The 13,521-nt window shown below is 42.0% G+C and overlaps 1 protein-coding gene across 9 annotated transcripts in view; it reads right to left on the reverse strand.

Moving 5' to 3' along the window:
* Window positions 1-13,521, reverse strand: part of AFG2A (AFG2 AAA ATPase homolog A) — a 402,837-nt gene that overhangs the window by 38,112 nt on the left and 351,204 nt on the right. The window contains exon 17 of one of the 9 annotated variants that reach the window (XM_073237066.1): window positions 32-1,722. The exons of the other annotated variants lie outside the window; for them this stretch is intronic. Within the exon in view, the coding sequence (XP_073093167.1) occupies window positions 1,651-1,722 (72 nt within the window). The 3' untranslated portion in view covers window positions 32-1,650. Of the gene's footprint in view, window positions 1-31; window positions 1,723-13,521 lie in introns of those variants that run through there. 9 annotated transcript variants of the gene reach the window in all.

Consider the following 13,521-nt stretch of genomic DNA (forward strand, 5'->3'; position numbering starts at 1 on the left):
ATGAAATCAAAGCTTATGTAGTAAGAAATTCTGAAGCCAAGTGCTATATAACTATTAATATGTCATAATATTCAGGGATCAAGAATGATTAAAAAATATTATCCCCTTTATCAGAATTTAATATTTTATAAACATTCTTTGCAGCATAATGTTAGTATGGAATTATACTTAAGTTTCCATCATTACCTCTAAGGAAACTAGAGAGAGCTGGGGACTTAGGAGGATTTTCTGGTAGAACATGTGCTTTACAGATCACATGGTGATAAAAACTTTATGAGAATCTAACCTAGACTTACAGAAACAAAGGAAATATATAAAAGTGCAAGGCATCTATGTTTATAATTTTGGTGAAGCAAAATAATTTTTATGTATTAAATTTCTGCTATGGAATGAGCATGGAATTTCCCATTCTGTGTTAAAAGAGCAAATCTCCTGGTAGGTGTCTCACAACTTTGATAGAGGAAACATGGCCTTCTTCTGCTTTCTCTTCCCTTCTCTGTCTTTCTTCTTCTTCCTCCTTCTATTTTAGGGAATGGTCCTCAGCCATTCCAACCCTTTGATAAGCTGCTCATAGTGCCCTGCCCCTCTGGCCACAGGGAAGGCTGCATGACCAAGCTTGTCCAGACAGGTTGCATCTTAAGGGTAACAATGATCCAAGGATGGTTTAAAAAGGAATACATATCCAAAAACGGTTGTAAAGCATGATTATTTCCAGAGTTGTATTTTTATGGACTTATTACTCATGGTATACAGGATCTCAATCAATGCGCAGAGCATACTCATGCCAGTTTTATAAAATTTGAAGCATACTGTTTCATTTGATGGCAAGTTTGGGTCAGGAATGCAATCCTCAATTACAATATTGTTTGTGTAAGGCAACAGAATTCTTTCAACACTGATCTGTTTTGTGGTGGTCTGCTTTATGGCACTGTTTCTAGGAACTCACTGTGGGGAAAAAGCTGCCTTAACCATCCACATGGAAGTAACTGACGCTGGAGGAGAGGGAGGTACATAGAGGGTAGGAAGGCCAAGTATGTATAAAAAAAAGCTCAGTAAGCAGCCTTTGAATTTCTTCTTCTTCATTTATTCCCATCTTGTGTGTGAGTGTATTTTAATAGACTTTTTATTTAGAGCAGTTTTAGGTGCACAGTAAAATTAAGTACCAAGTACAGATACCCCCTTGCATCAACACACAAACAGCTTTCTCCACTGTCAACATAATCTCCAGACCACTGCATTTGTTACAATTGCTGAATCTACGCTAACATGATCACCCAAAGTCCAAGGTTTATATTACAGTTCATTCTTGGTGTTGTACATTCCATGGGCTTAGACAAGTATCTAATGACATGTATCCATCATTAGCAGCCTACAGAATAGTTTCACTACCCTAAAAATCATTTGTGTTCTGCCTATTCATCTCTCCCTCTCTCATTAACTTCTGGCAACCACTTGTCTTTTTACTGTTTCCCTAGCTGTGCCTTTTCCAGAATGTCAAATAGCTGGAGTCATACAGAAGGTAGCCTTTTTGGATTGGTTTCTTTCACTCAGGGATATGTATTTAAGGTTCCTCCATGTCTTTTTCTGTTTTGAAAAATTTTTTTTTCATGCTGAATAGCATTCCATTGTCTGGATGTACCAGCTTGTCCATCACTGATAAAAGGAGTCTTGGTTGCTTCCACACTTCTTGTAGTTATTTTTTATTTTAATTTCTTTCTTCTGCTTTAAAGTCAAAGTATTTCAAAAGTAGACAGATTAGCAACTCATACAACACAGGTATAAAGAAATAGAGGCCCAAAAGTTAAGCAACTGGCCAATGGCATTGTTCCCTTCCTTGCTGTGCATTTATTTGTCTAAGACCTAAAGATACTGCTCTCCTCACTGGCAGCCAGCAAGACTAAACATTTGCTAGACTCTAAAATTCATATGGAAACACAAAAGACCCCGAATAGCCAAAGCAATCCTGAGAAGAAAGAATAAAGCAGGGGGTATCTCACTTCCCACCTTTAAGCTCTATTACAAAGCCTCAGTAATCAAGACAATTTGGTACTGGCACAAGAACAGACCCATAGACCTGTGGAACAGAATAGGGAGTCCAGATATTAACCCAACCATATATGTTCAATTAATATACAATAAAGGAGTCATGGATATACAATGGGGAAATGACAGTCTCTTTAACAGCTGGTGTTGGCAAAAATGGACATGTAAGAGAATGAAACTGGATTACTGTCTAACTCCATACACAAAAGTAAACTCGAAATGGATCAAAGACCTGAATGTAAGTCATGAAACCATAAAACTCTTAGAAAACAACACAGGCAAAACTCTCTTGAACATAAAAATGAACAACTTCTTCATGAGACTATATCTCACTGGGAAAGAGAAACAAAAACAAAAATGAACAAGTGGGACTATATCAAACTAAAAAGCTTTTGTACAGCAAAGGACACCATCAGTAGAACAAAAGACATCCTACAGTATGGGAGAATATATTCATCAATGACGTATCTGATAAGGGGTTGACACCCCAAATATATAAAGAGTTTATGTGCCTCAACAAACAAAAAGCAAATAATCCAATTAAAAAATGGGCAGAAGACCTGAACAGACACACTTCTCCAAAGAAGAAATTCAGATGGCCAACAGACACATGAAAAGATGTTCCACATCGCTAATCATCAGAGAAATGCAAATTAAAACCACAATGAGATATCACCTCACACCATTTAGGATGGCCAACATCCAAAAGACAAATAACAACAAATGTTGGGAGGATGTGGAGAAAGGGGAACCCTCCTACACTGCTGGTGGGAATGTAAACTAGTTCAACCATTGTGGAAAGCAGTACAGAGGTTCCTCAAAAAGCTCAAAATAGAAATATCATTTGACCCAGGAATTCCACTCCTAGGAATTTACCCTAAGAATGCAGGAGTTCAGTTTCAAAAAGACATATGCACCCCTATGTTTATCGCAGCACTACTTACAATAGCCAAGAAATAGAAGCAACTTAAGTGTCCATCAGTAGATGAATGGATAAGGAAGATGTGGTACATACACACAGTGGAATATTATCCAGCCATAAGAAGAAAACAAATCCTCCCATTTGCAACAACATGGATGTAGCTAGAGGGTATTATGCTCAGTGAAATAAGCTAGGTGGAGAAAGACAAGTATCAAATGATTTCACTCATCTGTGGAGTATAAGAACAAAGCAAAAACTGAAGGAACAAAACAGCAGAAGACTCACAGAACTCAAGAATGGACTAACGGTTACCAAAGGGAAAGGGATTGAGGAGGATGGGTGGGAAGGGAGGGATGAGGGGATAAAGGGGCATTACGTTTAGCACAAATAATGTGTTGGGGGGAACACGGGGAAGGCAGTATAACACAGAGAAGACAAGTAGTGATTCTATAGCATCTTACTACACTGATGGACAATGATTGTAATGGGGTATGTGGTGGGGACTTGATAGTGGGGAGAATCTAGTAACCACAGTGTTGTTCATGTAACTGTATATTAATGATACCAAAAAAAAAAAAGATTTGCTAGACTCTGCATCATGATGTTTATTCTGGGTTTAACATCCTAAATGTCATACTTGGATTTTTTTTTTCTGCATCCATGTTAAAAAAGAATATGACTCATACATCTTTAAAAAATTTTGTCAGTTATCTGCTTGCTAATATTAGAGACAAAATATTAAGGTAATAATTTAATTTCCACAATGACTTTAGGAAGTAAGTACTTACTGTAACTAGTACATGATAACAAAACTGCTCAGGGTCACAGAGCTAGTAAATGCCAGAGATTGGACTCAAATCCAGGTTTGTGTAACTCCACACACTGTGTTATCTCTGTTATACTTCCAATATTTGTACATAAATTTTATATGCATTTTTGTTGAAGCTTTAAAAATTAGGCAGAGTGAATTTAATAATAAGGCAATAAAATTTCAGATTTCTTTACCATGGTCCTAAATCCTGGGGTCTATTTCACTGTCTTCAAGATGCAAGGTGCTATATATTTAAGAAACATATAAAGATTTAAAATTTCCCCTTAAAATACCAGAATACAACTCACCCTAATGTGGAAACATAACTAATTTCAGGAGTGTACATACCCAAGAAAAATCATCAGTGTAGTACTTCTGCATTTATTACATGTTTTATACTTTCACAGTTTCATAAACAAAATAAGGCACAAGCCAATTAAACGAGTTAGACGAGTTAGCTAAGAATATAATCCAAATCGCTACAGGACTTTACTTTCCATCCAGGTTATTTTCCTGGCTTCCAAAAGACTAAAATAATGAAAAAAGGTTGTAGGTCAGACAGTGTGAAAAAATAACCCAAAAAAACAGAAGAGACTACCAGAACTTCATGCAAACACTGCTTATAAACTCAAACAAACTGCCTCCAGGGGTCTCATAGTTTGCTTTCTGCAGCCCCCAAAAGCCATTTACCAGAAAAGCAAATCTGTAGACTCAAGGGTAGAAATGGTGTATTTCACAGAGTGTGGCTGTTTGTGGTTGTTTACATTAGAAAACACAATGCTAAGAATGGTAGAGAATGGTGGAAATTGGAGGGGGGGTTAAAACAACAACAAAAAAAGACAACTGTCCAAGGGTCTGTCTGAAGAAAACTACAGCAGAGACAAGGTGAACATACTTCAATTAAAATACAAACTGTTTCCAGCACACTTGTATGTGAAGACTAATATGTCTTCACAACTTGAGGGATAACAATAATTGTGCTCAATCATGCAGCAAATCAATTGTGTTTTTATTCCAACCCATCTAGCAACTTTGCAATTCCTCTTCTTAATGAAAATTATGATCCTCAATAAACTTCACTTTGACCAAAATGTTTCAGATCACAGTGCTGCCAGTACTCTGGTGAGATTACCTAGATGGTTCTTCATTATAATTCTAGATTCCAGCCTCAAGTTCCTTCATAAAAAAAAAATGACATCCTGTCATTATCAGAAGGCCTCTCCAAACATAAGGACTATTCTAGAGGGGAGTCTCATGTCCAGATTATATCAATGCCTAAAGCACTTGTATTTGAGAACTGGGTGACAGGATATGATAGGGTTTTAAAAAAAATACATAATCTTTTATATAATTAATCTGAACCTTGCCCAAACCAGCACTGATCCAAACTTGTTATTGTTAAATATCAAAACTCATACCCAAGGTAAGAGGAAGTGAGTGAGGTCTCTTCACCTCCAGTGCCTTGGAGAGTGCCTGGAACTCAAAAAGTATTTGTTACTACAGTTAAGACTCAACAGTTTGAAATATTCCAAAAAGAACGTGTACTACTTCTTTCCAGAGAAAATCACAGGGTTTTTAGTATGGTAAAGTTTCACAGAAATGAAATGGCCTGCATTCAGGCTTTCACTCATAGAACATGCATCAAGTACAAACTGAGGGCCAGGCACTGTCAGTCTTCTTGGATCAACTTTCTCTAAGATCCTGAAGCTTTAACACTATATCACAAAGGCATTATTTCTGGAAAAAGAAAATGGTTCTCAGATCACTACAAAAGGGCAAGTATTAAAATAACCGAGGACACCTAAGACTACATTGAGGTACAACTAACAAGACTAGTCATTCTTTGTGACAGTGAGCATGAGACCAGATTAAAATTAAGAAAAGGAACCTAAATGAGACCAGATTAGCAAGGAGGTCAGAAACTGAGCAAAAAGCTACAGTAGAAGCTTAAGTAGGGCAAAAATGTTGCACAGAGACCACCAACGCAGACAGGACCTAACCTAAACAGTAATTATGTACAGCCAAGAGACTAAGGAGTCATTTGTCACCTCAGGATATTCAATCTGACTTTCTTATTGAGAAAATGGTATTAATTTATGTAAAAAAAAATTTCTGTAAATACACAATCATTGACACATAAAGAGTTTCTCCTTTCTCTTTATGCATATTTTACATAATGGATCATATTTCTAATTGAATAGGGAGAAACTCAAACAAAATGAAACACGTTTGGATGATCAACTCTATTAGGATGATCTATAGATACCTCAAACTCAATTTGTTTATATTGTTAAAGTTTGAATTTCTATATATTATTTTTCAAAAAGAGGGGTCAGACTTTACTAGGTATTGTACTATGCATAATAAGGCCAAGGCTGAATCTTACCATAGTTCATTATATGTGGACTCAGTAATACTGTGTCAAGTTGAGGCTTGCAGATCACTGAATCTTTCCAGTCGTTCTTCAACTTCCCAGTTCTCTATCTTTAAGATCATCTATGTCCGTCATCCTTACTTCTTTCTCAACAATGCAAGAGGGGTCCTTTCCTTCAGCTGAAGGCAAACCTTTCTTTGTACCCATGACCCTAGTCCTCTGTGACCTTCCTTCATTAGTTATTGCCTCCTTTATTTTCCTTTTAGATATTTTCATTCTCTCTTCTTCCTCCTCAGCTTATAAACATGCTTGTATATCCCATCCTAGTCCCTACCTCCACCTGTATTTCTCTAGATATCAATCTAATCCCTCTCCTTTTTCATCAGATTTCCTGAAAGAGATATCTACAATAGTATCTCACTTTCCATTTCACTTCAGTTCTCAACAGTCTGGCTCCTGTCTTCACCCACACTCCACTGATGTTGATGTCTACAAAGTCACCAATAACCTGCATATGCTAAGTCCAACAGAACTGAAACTTCTGGGTGCACCTGGTAATGTTCTTTATCCCACTGGCTTCTAGAACCCATCTCTCTCCAATCATTTCTGTTGTTTCCCGTGTTTACCTTTTGTATTTTGGTGTTCTCTGGTTTCCTTCCCTGGACCCATTACGCTTCTCATTTTATACATTCTATAGTGCAATCTCCTTTATTCTCTTGGTTTCTTCTCCTAATTTGTATATTCAACTACCGCCTACTGACCTCTTTTCACAGATGATTCAGAGGTCCTTTATATCAAACGTGTCCCAAACAGGACTATATTTTTTCCTCTCAATTGATGCAGTATCATCACCCAAAGCAGCTACCTACAAGTCACTCTCAATTCTTTTATTATCTCCCTAACCAATTTATTCCTAAGTTTTGCTTCCTAAATGCTTTAGGAATCTACCATCACTCCACCATCCTGAGCTAATACAGGTTTAGTTTAGGCCCTAATATTCCTTCCTGTGGGTTCTTATTTGGGCTACTAGTCATGTTTATCTTAAGTCTGTTGGGACCTTTTGCCTCTTTTAGGCCTGCGACGGCCGCAGACTGGAGGTTTCCATCCTCCCTCGTTACTTCCGCGTTAGTGGTCTAACTAGCTTGCCACACGCACGCTCTTGGCCCTAACTCCACCTCCTCACCTAACCCGAAACCTGCCTAAAGACCCTAGTGACAGATGAGATAATCAATTCCCATTGGTCTCTGTTACTTCCTTATCTTCCCCTATATAACTAAGCCTCTGATGGAATAAAGCTGAGTTTTACTGTGCCCCTGAGGCTGACACTTCTCCCGGCTTGGTGTGGTTTTGTTTTTCTCCGGATCTCAGGGGAGGGTGTCCAAGCCGCCAACACTTGCCCTCTCGCTCAGCCCCGGGGATAACAGGCTGGTCCTGCTTGTCCCCCCCACCTTCTTGTTGCTGAAGAGCAACAAATGGTGCCCCGTGTGAGGAACGAGGAACTTTGCTGATGAGCTAATCGGTCTGTGGGTAAGTGTAATCCCATAAAATATGGGACATTCTTCTTCCAAGCCCGATCCCTCTCTTGAATCCCTTAGGGTCCTCCTTCAAAGCAGAGGCCTAGAGCTCTCTGACAGCCAGGCTATCAAAACCTGGGGGACCTTAGTTAAAGTTGCCCCGTGGCTGCCTGCAAGTAATCTGTTTGACTGGGAAACTTGGGACAGGGTGGAGCAGCTCGTACGCAAAGTCAAGGTTGATTGGGGTGATATCCCCCCTCTGGGGACCTTCCCCACTTTATCAGCCCTTAAGAGTTGCTTCCCTCCTCGGCCATTGAAGCCAGCTGCCAAGAACTTAATAGACAGGGAAACCACCGGGTCGGGAGCCCCTTCCTGGGGAGATTCTGATCCCCTTCCTCAGGCTGAGTCCACGCCGGCAGGACAAGAAAGCCATAAAGAGCCGGATGAGAATTGTGGCAATGGTGCCCTCGACCCTTTTGATGCCGCCCCCTGGCCTCCCAAATCCACGGCTCCTTTGTACCCACCACTTCCTGGTACTAGTTCCTCTTCTAACCCTTTCAAATCATCATCAGCGCCCCCCCTCCATACCAACGAGCAGAGGTTCCAGCTCCTTTCTCATATAAGGACTCATGCTCTCCCATTGGCTGCCAGCCCCAAGAGAATCCATTGTTCCACCCACAACCTAACCCAGGGCCATGTCAGCTATTTCCGGTCAATGTTAATCCCAGAGGTAACCGCCCTGCCCCCTGGTACCCTTGGGAGCCAGATGACCTTAAGGAATTAAAGAAGGCCGTTCTTGAGGATGGCCCCAATGCTCCTTGGACTGAGACCATCCCCCAGGGACTTGCTCACCATCTGTGCACCGCCGCAGATTGGAGGGCTCTTGCCTGGGCGGTTCTCCCTGGCCCCCTTTATATTAAGTGGTGTGCTTTGTATAAAGAGGAATGCCAGCAACAAGCTGAGAGGAATCTGACATACTCCTTTACATATATATGGATGATATTATCTTGGGGGCCGCTTGTTCCCGCAAATTAGACGACCTCTTCAAAAGGTGCCTTTCCCTGCTCAAAAACTGTAACTTTTGAATTGCCCCTGATAAAGTTCAACAAATAGCTCCTTTTAAAATTTTGGGGACTACTTTAACATTAGATGTTGTCTCCCCCATTAAGCCCCAGTTATGTATTCAAGACGCATATACACTACCACAGCTCCAGAAACTGCTGGGGGAAATCAATTGGATGAGGCCCTGGATTCCTATAACCACAGCTGATCTTATCCCTCTTTTTGACCTATTAAAAGGCCTTAACCTAGCTTCAACAGTGACTTTAAACCCTATACATAGAGATACATTAACAAAAGTTCAACACGTCATTGATAATGCTGCCTTAAAAAGATAATGATCCAAACTTGCCGCTGGTCCTCTATATTATGGCGGGAGAGACCCTCCTCACTGCCCTTTTGGCTCAGGAGGGAGATCCCGTACATTGGATACATCTATCTGTGGGAGGGGCACCCCGAGTGTACTCTATAGTGGATCAAATGGCCGACTGCATGGTCAAAGGACAAGATCTTTCTGTCTGTCCTTTTGGGTATGAACCCCACTCTCTGACTGTCCCTTTTCGAGTCAATGATTTCTCGTGGCTACAGAGAAATAATTGCAGATTAGCAACAGCCATGGAAAGCTTTCCAGGGATAGTAGACTATCACTATGGTCCCTATAAGTGGATGAGTTCTTTTAGCCAGTTGGCATGGCAACTGCTAAAAATGTTCCTCACTGAGGCAGACCCCTCTTTCCACTCTGTTTTTACCGACGAAGGTAAACGGGGAGCCTCTACGGTAATGTTCCCCCCAAGCACAAGTGAGTGTCCTCTGGCAATAACCCTCTTTCATGAGGTACAGGGCTCCGCCCAGTTAAAAGAGCTTTATGCTGTTGTTTGAGCTCTGTCTGAGATCCAAGGCCCTCTTAATCTGTTTTCTGATAGCCTTTACGTTGTCAATCTACTGCCCAACCTTGTGGGTGCACACATCAGACTTGACAGTAATCCCATCACTCCTTTGATGATTCAGGCCCGCTACTTGTTGAAACAGAGACTAGTTCCCCTTTTTGTACAACATTTAAGGGGACATCAAGACTTGCCAAGCTTTTGGTCAAGAGGCAATGCTCTTGCCAACCAACTAGCTTCAGCCTACACAGTACATGAGGCCACCTCTTTTCATCAACTTACACATGCTAATTGGAGGGGACTACACCATTGGTTCCCTCAGGTCCCCGTCAGAGACTTAAAAAAGATCATTAGGACATGTAAGTCATGCCAGCCTTTTCTACAAGTTCCTCCGCTTCAAAAGGGTGGAGTGAACCCTCGAGGCCTGAGGCCCAATAACCTTTGATAGACACATTTTGCCCCTTTTGGGAAGCTTAAATACATATTTCTAATAGTTGATACCTTCTCCCATGCTTGTTGGGCTACAGCCCATATGGGAGAAAAATGTAAACATGCCATAAGCCATTTTCTCCAGTGCTTTGCCGTTCTTGGCCTGCCAGATCAAATCAAAACTGATAATGGTCCCTGCTTTATTGGTAAATCTTTCATTGAATTCTTGAGTAAATGGCAAATTTCCCATACCACTGGAATTCCTCATAACCCTAAAGGACAAGCAATCGTGGAAAAACACAATCATACCCTCAAATGTCAAATAATAAAACAAAAAGGGGGAACAATCTCCCCCCATGATCAACTAAAGATGGCATTATTTGCTCTAAATATTTTAAATTTTGCCAAAGGTGAACACTTCTCGCCTTTCCAAAAGCACTGGACAACAACCATTACTTATCGGATGATTAGAGCCCTATGGAAGGACCCCCTTACTGGAGAATGGAGGGGCCCAGACTCCCTCATTACAGCTAGAAGGGGATTCGGCTGTGTCTTTCCGACCAATGAAAAAAGGCCGATCTGGGTCCCTGCAAGGGATCTCAAGTATTACCCCCCTAAGGAGGGGGAGTTCACTGATGTCAATGATGACCCAGAAGGCCCCCCCGCCTCCTGAGGATATCTTTCTTCTTTCTCTCTTTCAGGGTCTGCAATGAACCCAATGGTGCTGGTCTTCCTGTTAATGGCAATAAATCTCCCATTAGCTAGGACAGGATTTGGAGATCCCGGTCAAGCAAGAGCCATACTACGAAAAACCATTGGAGACCCCTGCACAGCCTGTGCTCACTCCAAGGCCCCTCCCCCCGCACACTGTTATACTTCTACCAAAACCTGCCCTAATGGGCAATGGGCAGTTACACTTATGCAAGGGACAGAAAATGGATGCCCTGGGAGAGTTCTCTCTCACCATTGTTGGCCAGGCCCCAAAATATCTTCACTTGCCCAAGGGAAATCCCCCTCTGAGTGTCCTTGCACCACTTTTCTTGCCTCCGTTCATGCTACATGCTATCAGGAGTTTATCCCCTGCACTCACCGGAACAAAACGTACTGGTATGCAACTCTGATAAAAGGCAAGGATGAATATGCTGACTGTCAAAAGAATAGGGGAGAGAACGTCTGCTGGAATAAATTTGCCCCTATAGGTGCCTCTGATGGGGGCGGAGTCCAAGATCAGGCTCGACAGTACCAAAATTTAAAAAACTGATAGACAGGCTGATTGAAGACCAAAATCCTCCGATTTAGCACCCTCTTAGCCTCCCAGAGATCAGGGGAGAATTGCTTCTTGATCCTGAGACACAATCAATCATACAGGCTGCTTTTACCTTACTCAGTAGAACCAATCCCGATTTAGCTAAGGATTGCTGGCTGTGCTTGAAGCCGGGACCAATGTTCTTCTTGTTAACCTGTCACAGACCGAGCCCCAGAGCCAGCTGTTACCCCCAAGTTCTAGAGTCTATCTAGACCCTCTTTCCCCTAAAGGCCCATGCTTCAAAGCTGACCCCCATACTGATAATACTAGTAGGATAGATGTAGGTAGAATCCACTATTCTTTTTGCCAACAAAATATTACTGTGAACAATACCTTTCTCTGTCCCCCTAATGGAACAGTCTTCATTTGCGGGGAAGACGCATTTAGCTTTCTCTCGACAGACTGGACAGGGCTTTGTGCTCCAGCTGTAATTTTCCCTGATATTGGAGTGGTCCCTAATAATCAGAGCCTCCCTAGTCCTGCTTTAGACCACATTGGAGGTAGATCATAAAGGGCCATCCAAGTTATCCCCCTGCTTATAGGCCTTGAGGTGGCCTCCAGAGCTGCCATTGGGGCAGCAGGATTGGGGACCTCTCTGCATTATTATAAAGCCCTTCTCTGCATTATTATAAAGCCCTTTCTCAACAGATGATCAATGATATACAAGCTGTAGCCAGCACAATTCTTGACCTCCAAGCACAATTGGATTCCCTCGCGACAGTAGTCTTGCAGAACCGTAGGGGGCTTGACCTCCTCACAGCTGAAAAGGGAGGCTTATGTCTCTTTTTACAGGAAGAGTGCTGCTTTTATGCAAACCGCTCTGCCATAGAAGGTCAAGCAACTTCAAGAAGACCTTGAGAGACGCCGAAAAGAATTACAAGTCAATTTTCTTTGGACTGCGTTACATGGGTGGTTGCCCCATATTCTGCCCTTCCTTGGTCCTATCCTTCTTTTGCTCCTACTTTTCACTTTTGGGCCCTGCATTATTAACAAGATTATCCAGTTTGTCCAAAAAAGAAATGAATCAATTCAGTTGATGTGCGTGCAGGTACATTACCAGAGAGTTGCCATGGAAGCCAGTGACCCCTACGATCACTGTGAACCTTATGATGAGGCCGTGTCCATTAATTCCCCCTATCTATCTCCCCGCGCGCCCATGACGGGTAAGATCTCCAAGGTGGAGACAACCTAAGACAGGCCACGGAGGATGAGTAAGCTTGGGACAACCGAAGAGCTGCAAGGTACCCAGTGATGGGTAAGATCCCCAGAGGGGGACAACCTAAGGGGCCTTGCCTGCCGGGACATCCCAGAGCATTTATAAAACAAAAAGGGGGAATTGTTGGGATCTTTTGCCTCTCTTAGGCCTGTGACGGCCGCAGACTGGAGGTTTCCATCCTCCCTCGTTACTTCCGCATTTGTGGCCTAACTAGCTTCCCGTGCGCGCACTCTTGGCCCTAACTCTGCCTCCCCACCTAACCCGAAACCTGCCTAAAGACCCTAGTGACAGATGAAATAATCAATTCCAATTGGTCTCTGTTACTTCCTTATCTTCCCCTATATAACTAAGCCTCTGATGGAATAAAGCTGAGTTTTGCTGTACCCTTGGGGCTGACACATCTCCCGGCTTGGTGTGGTTTTTTTTTCTCCGGATGACACCGACACTTGCCCTCTCGCTCAGCCCCGGGGATAAGAGGCTGGTCCTGCTTGTCCCCCCGCCTTCTTGTTGCTGAAGAGCAACAAAGTCTACACTTTATACCATAACAAGAGATATTTAGTTAAGTTAGTTAAACAAGAATATTTAGTTAAAACGTAACCTTTCAGTACTGAAACCAAACCAAGTATTGTTTGAGGATCATTCTCAGACTTCCTCTCAGGATGGATAAGGGGTTGTACTAAATATTGCAGCTGAAGAGGATAAAGCTGAGTTAATGACGAGCTGGCATACCAGCCCAGGACTGGACTACATCCTCTGTCCATATCCCTGTCAATTCTGCAATTGCATAAGGCAAAATAGCATCCGAGACTCATTCCCACTCCAGTGAGAGAAAACACACTATCTCCCAAACCATCTTTGCTTAGCCCAACCTACTTCTGCATTCAAAGGAGGAGCTCTGCTTATGCAGAAAAGGGCTCACACTAGGTTTCTGGGTCAATTTTTATTAATTAAACAGCTGCTTAC

The sequence above is a fragment of the Manis javanica genome, chromosome 5, assembly GCF_040802235.1.
Source record: "Manis javanica isolate MJ-LG chromosome 5, MJ_LKY, whole genome shotgun sequence".
NCBI lineage: Eukaryota > Metazoa > Chordata > Mammalia > Pholidota > Manidae > Manis > Manis javanica.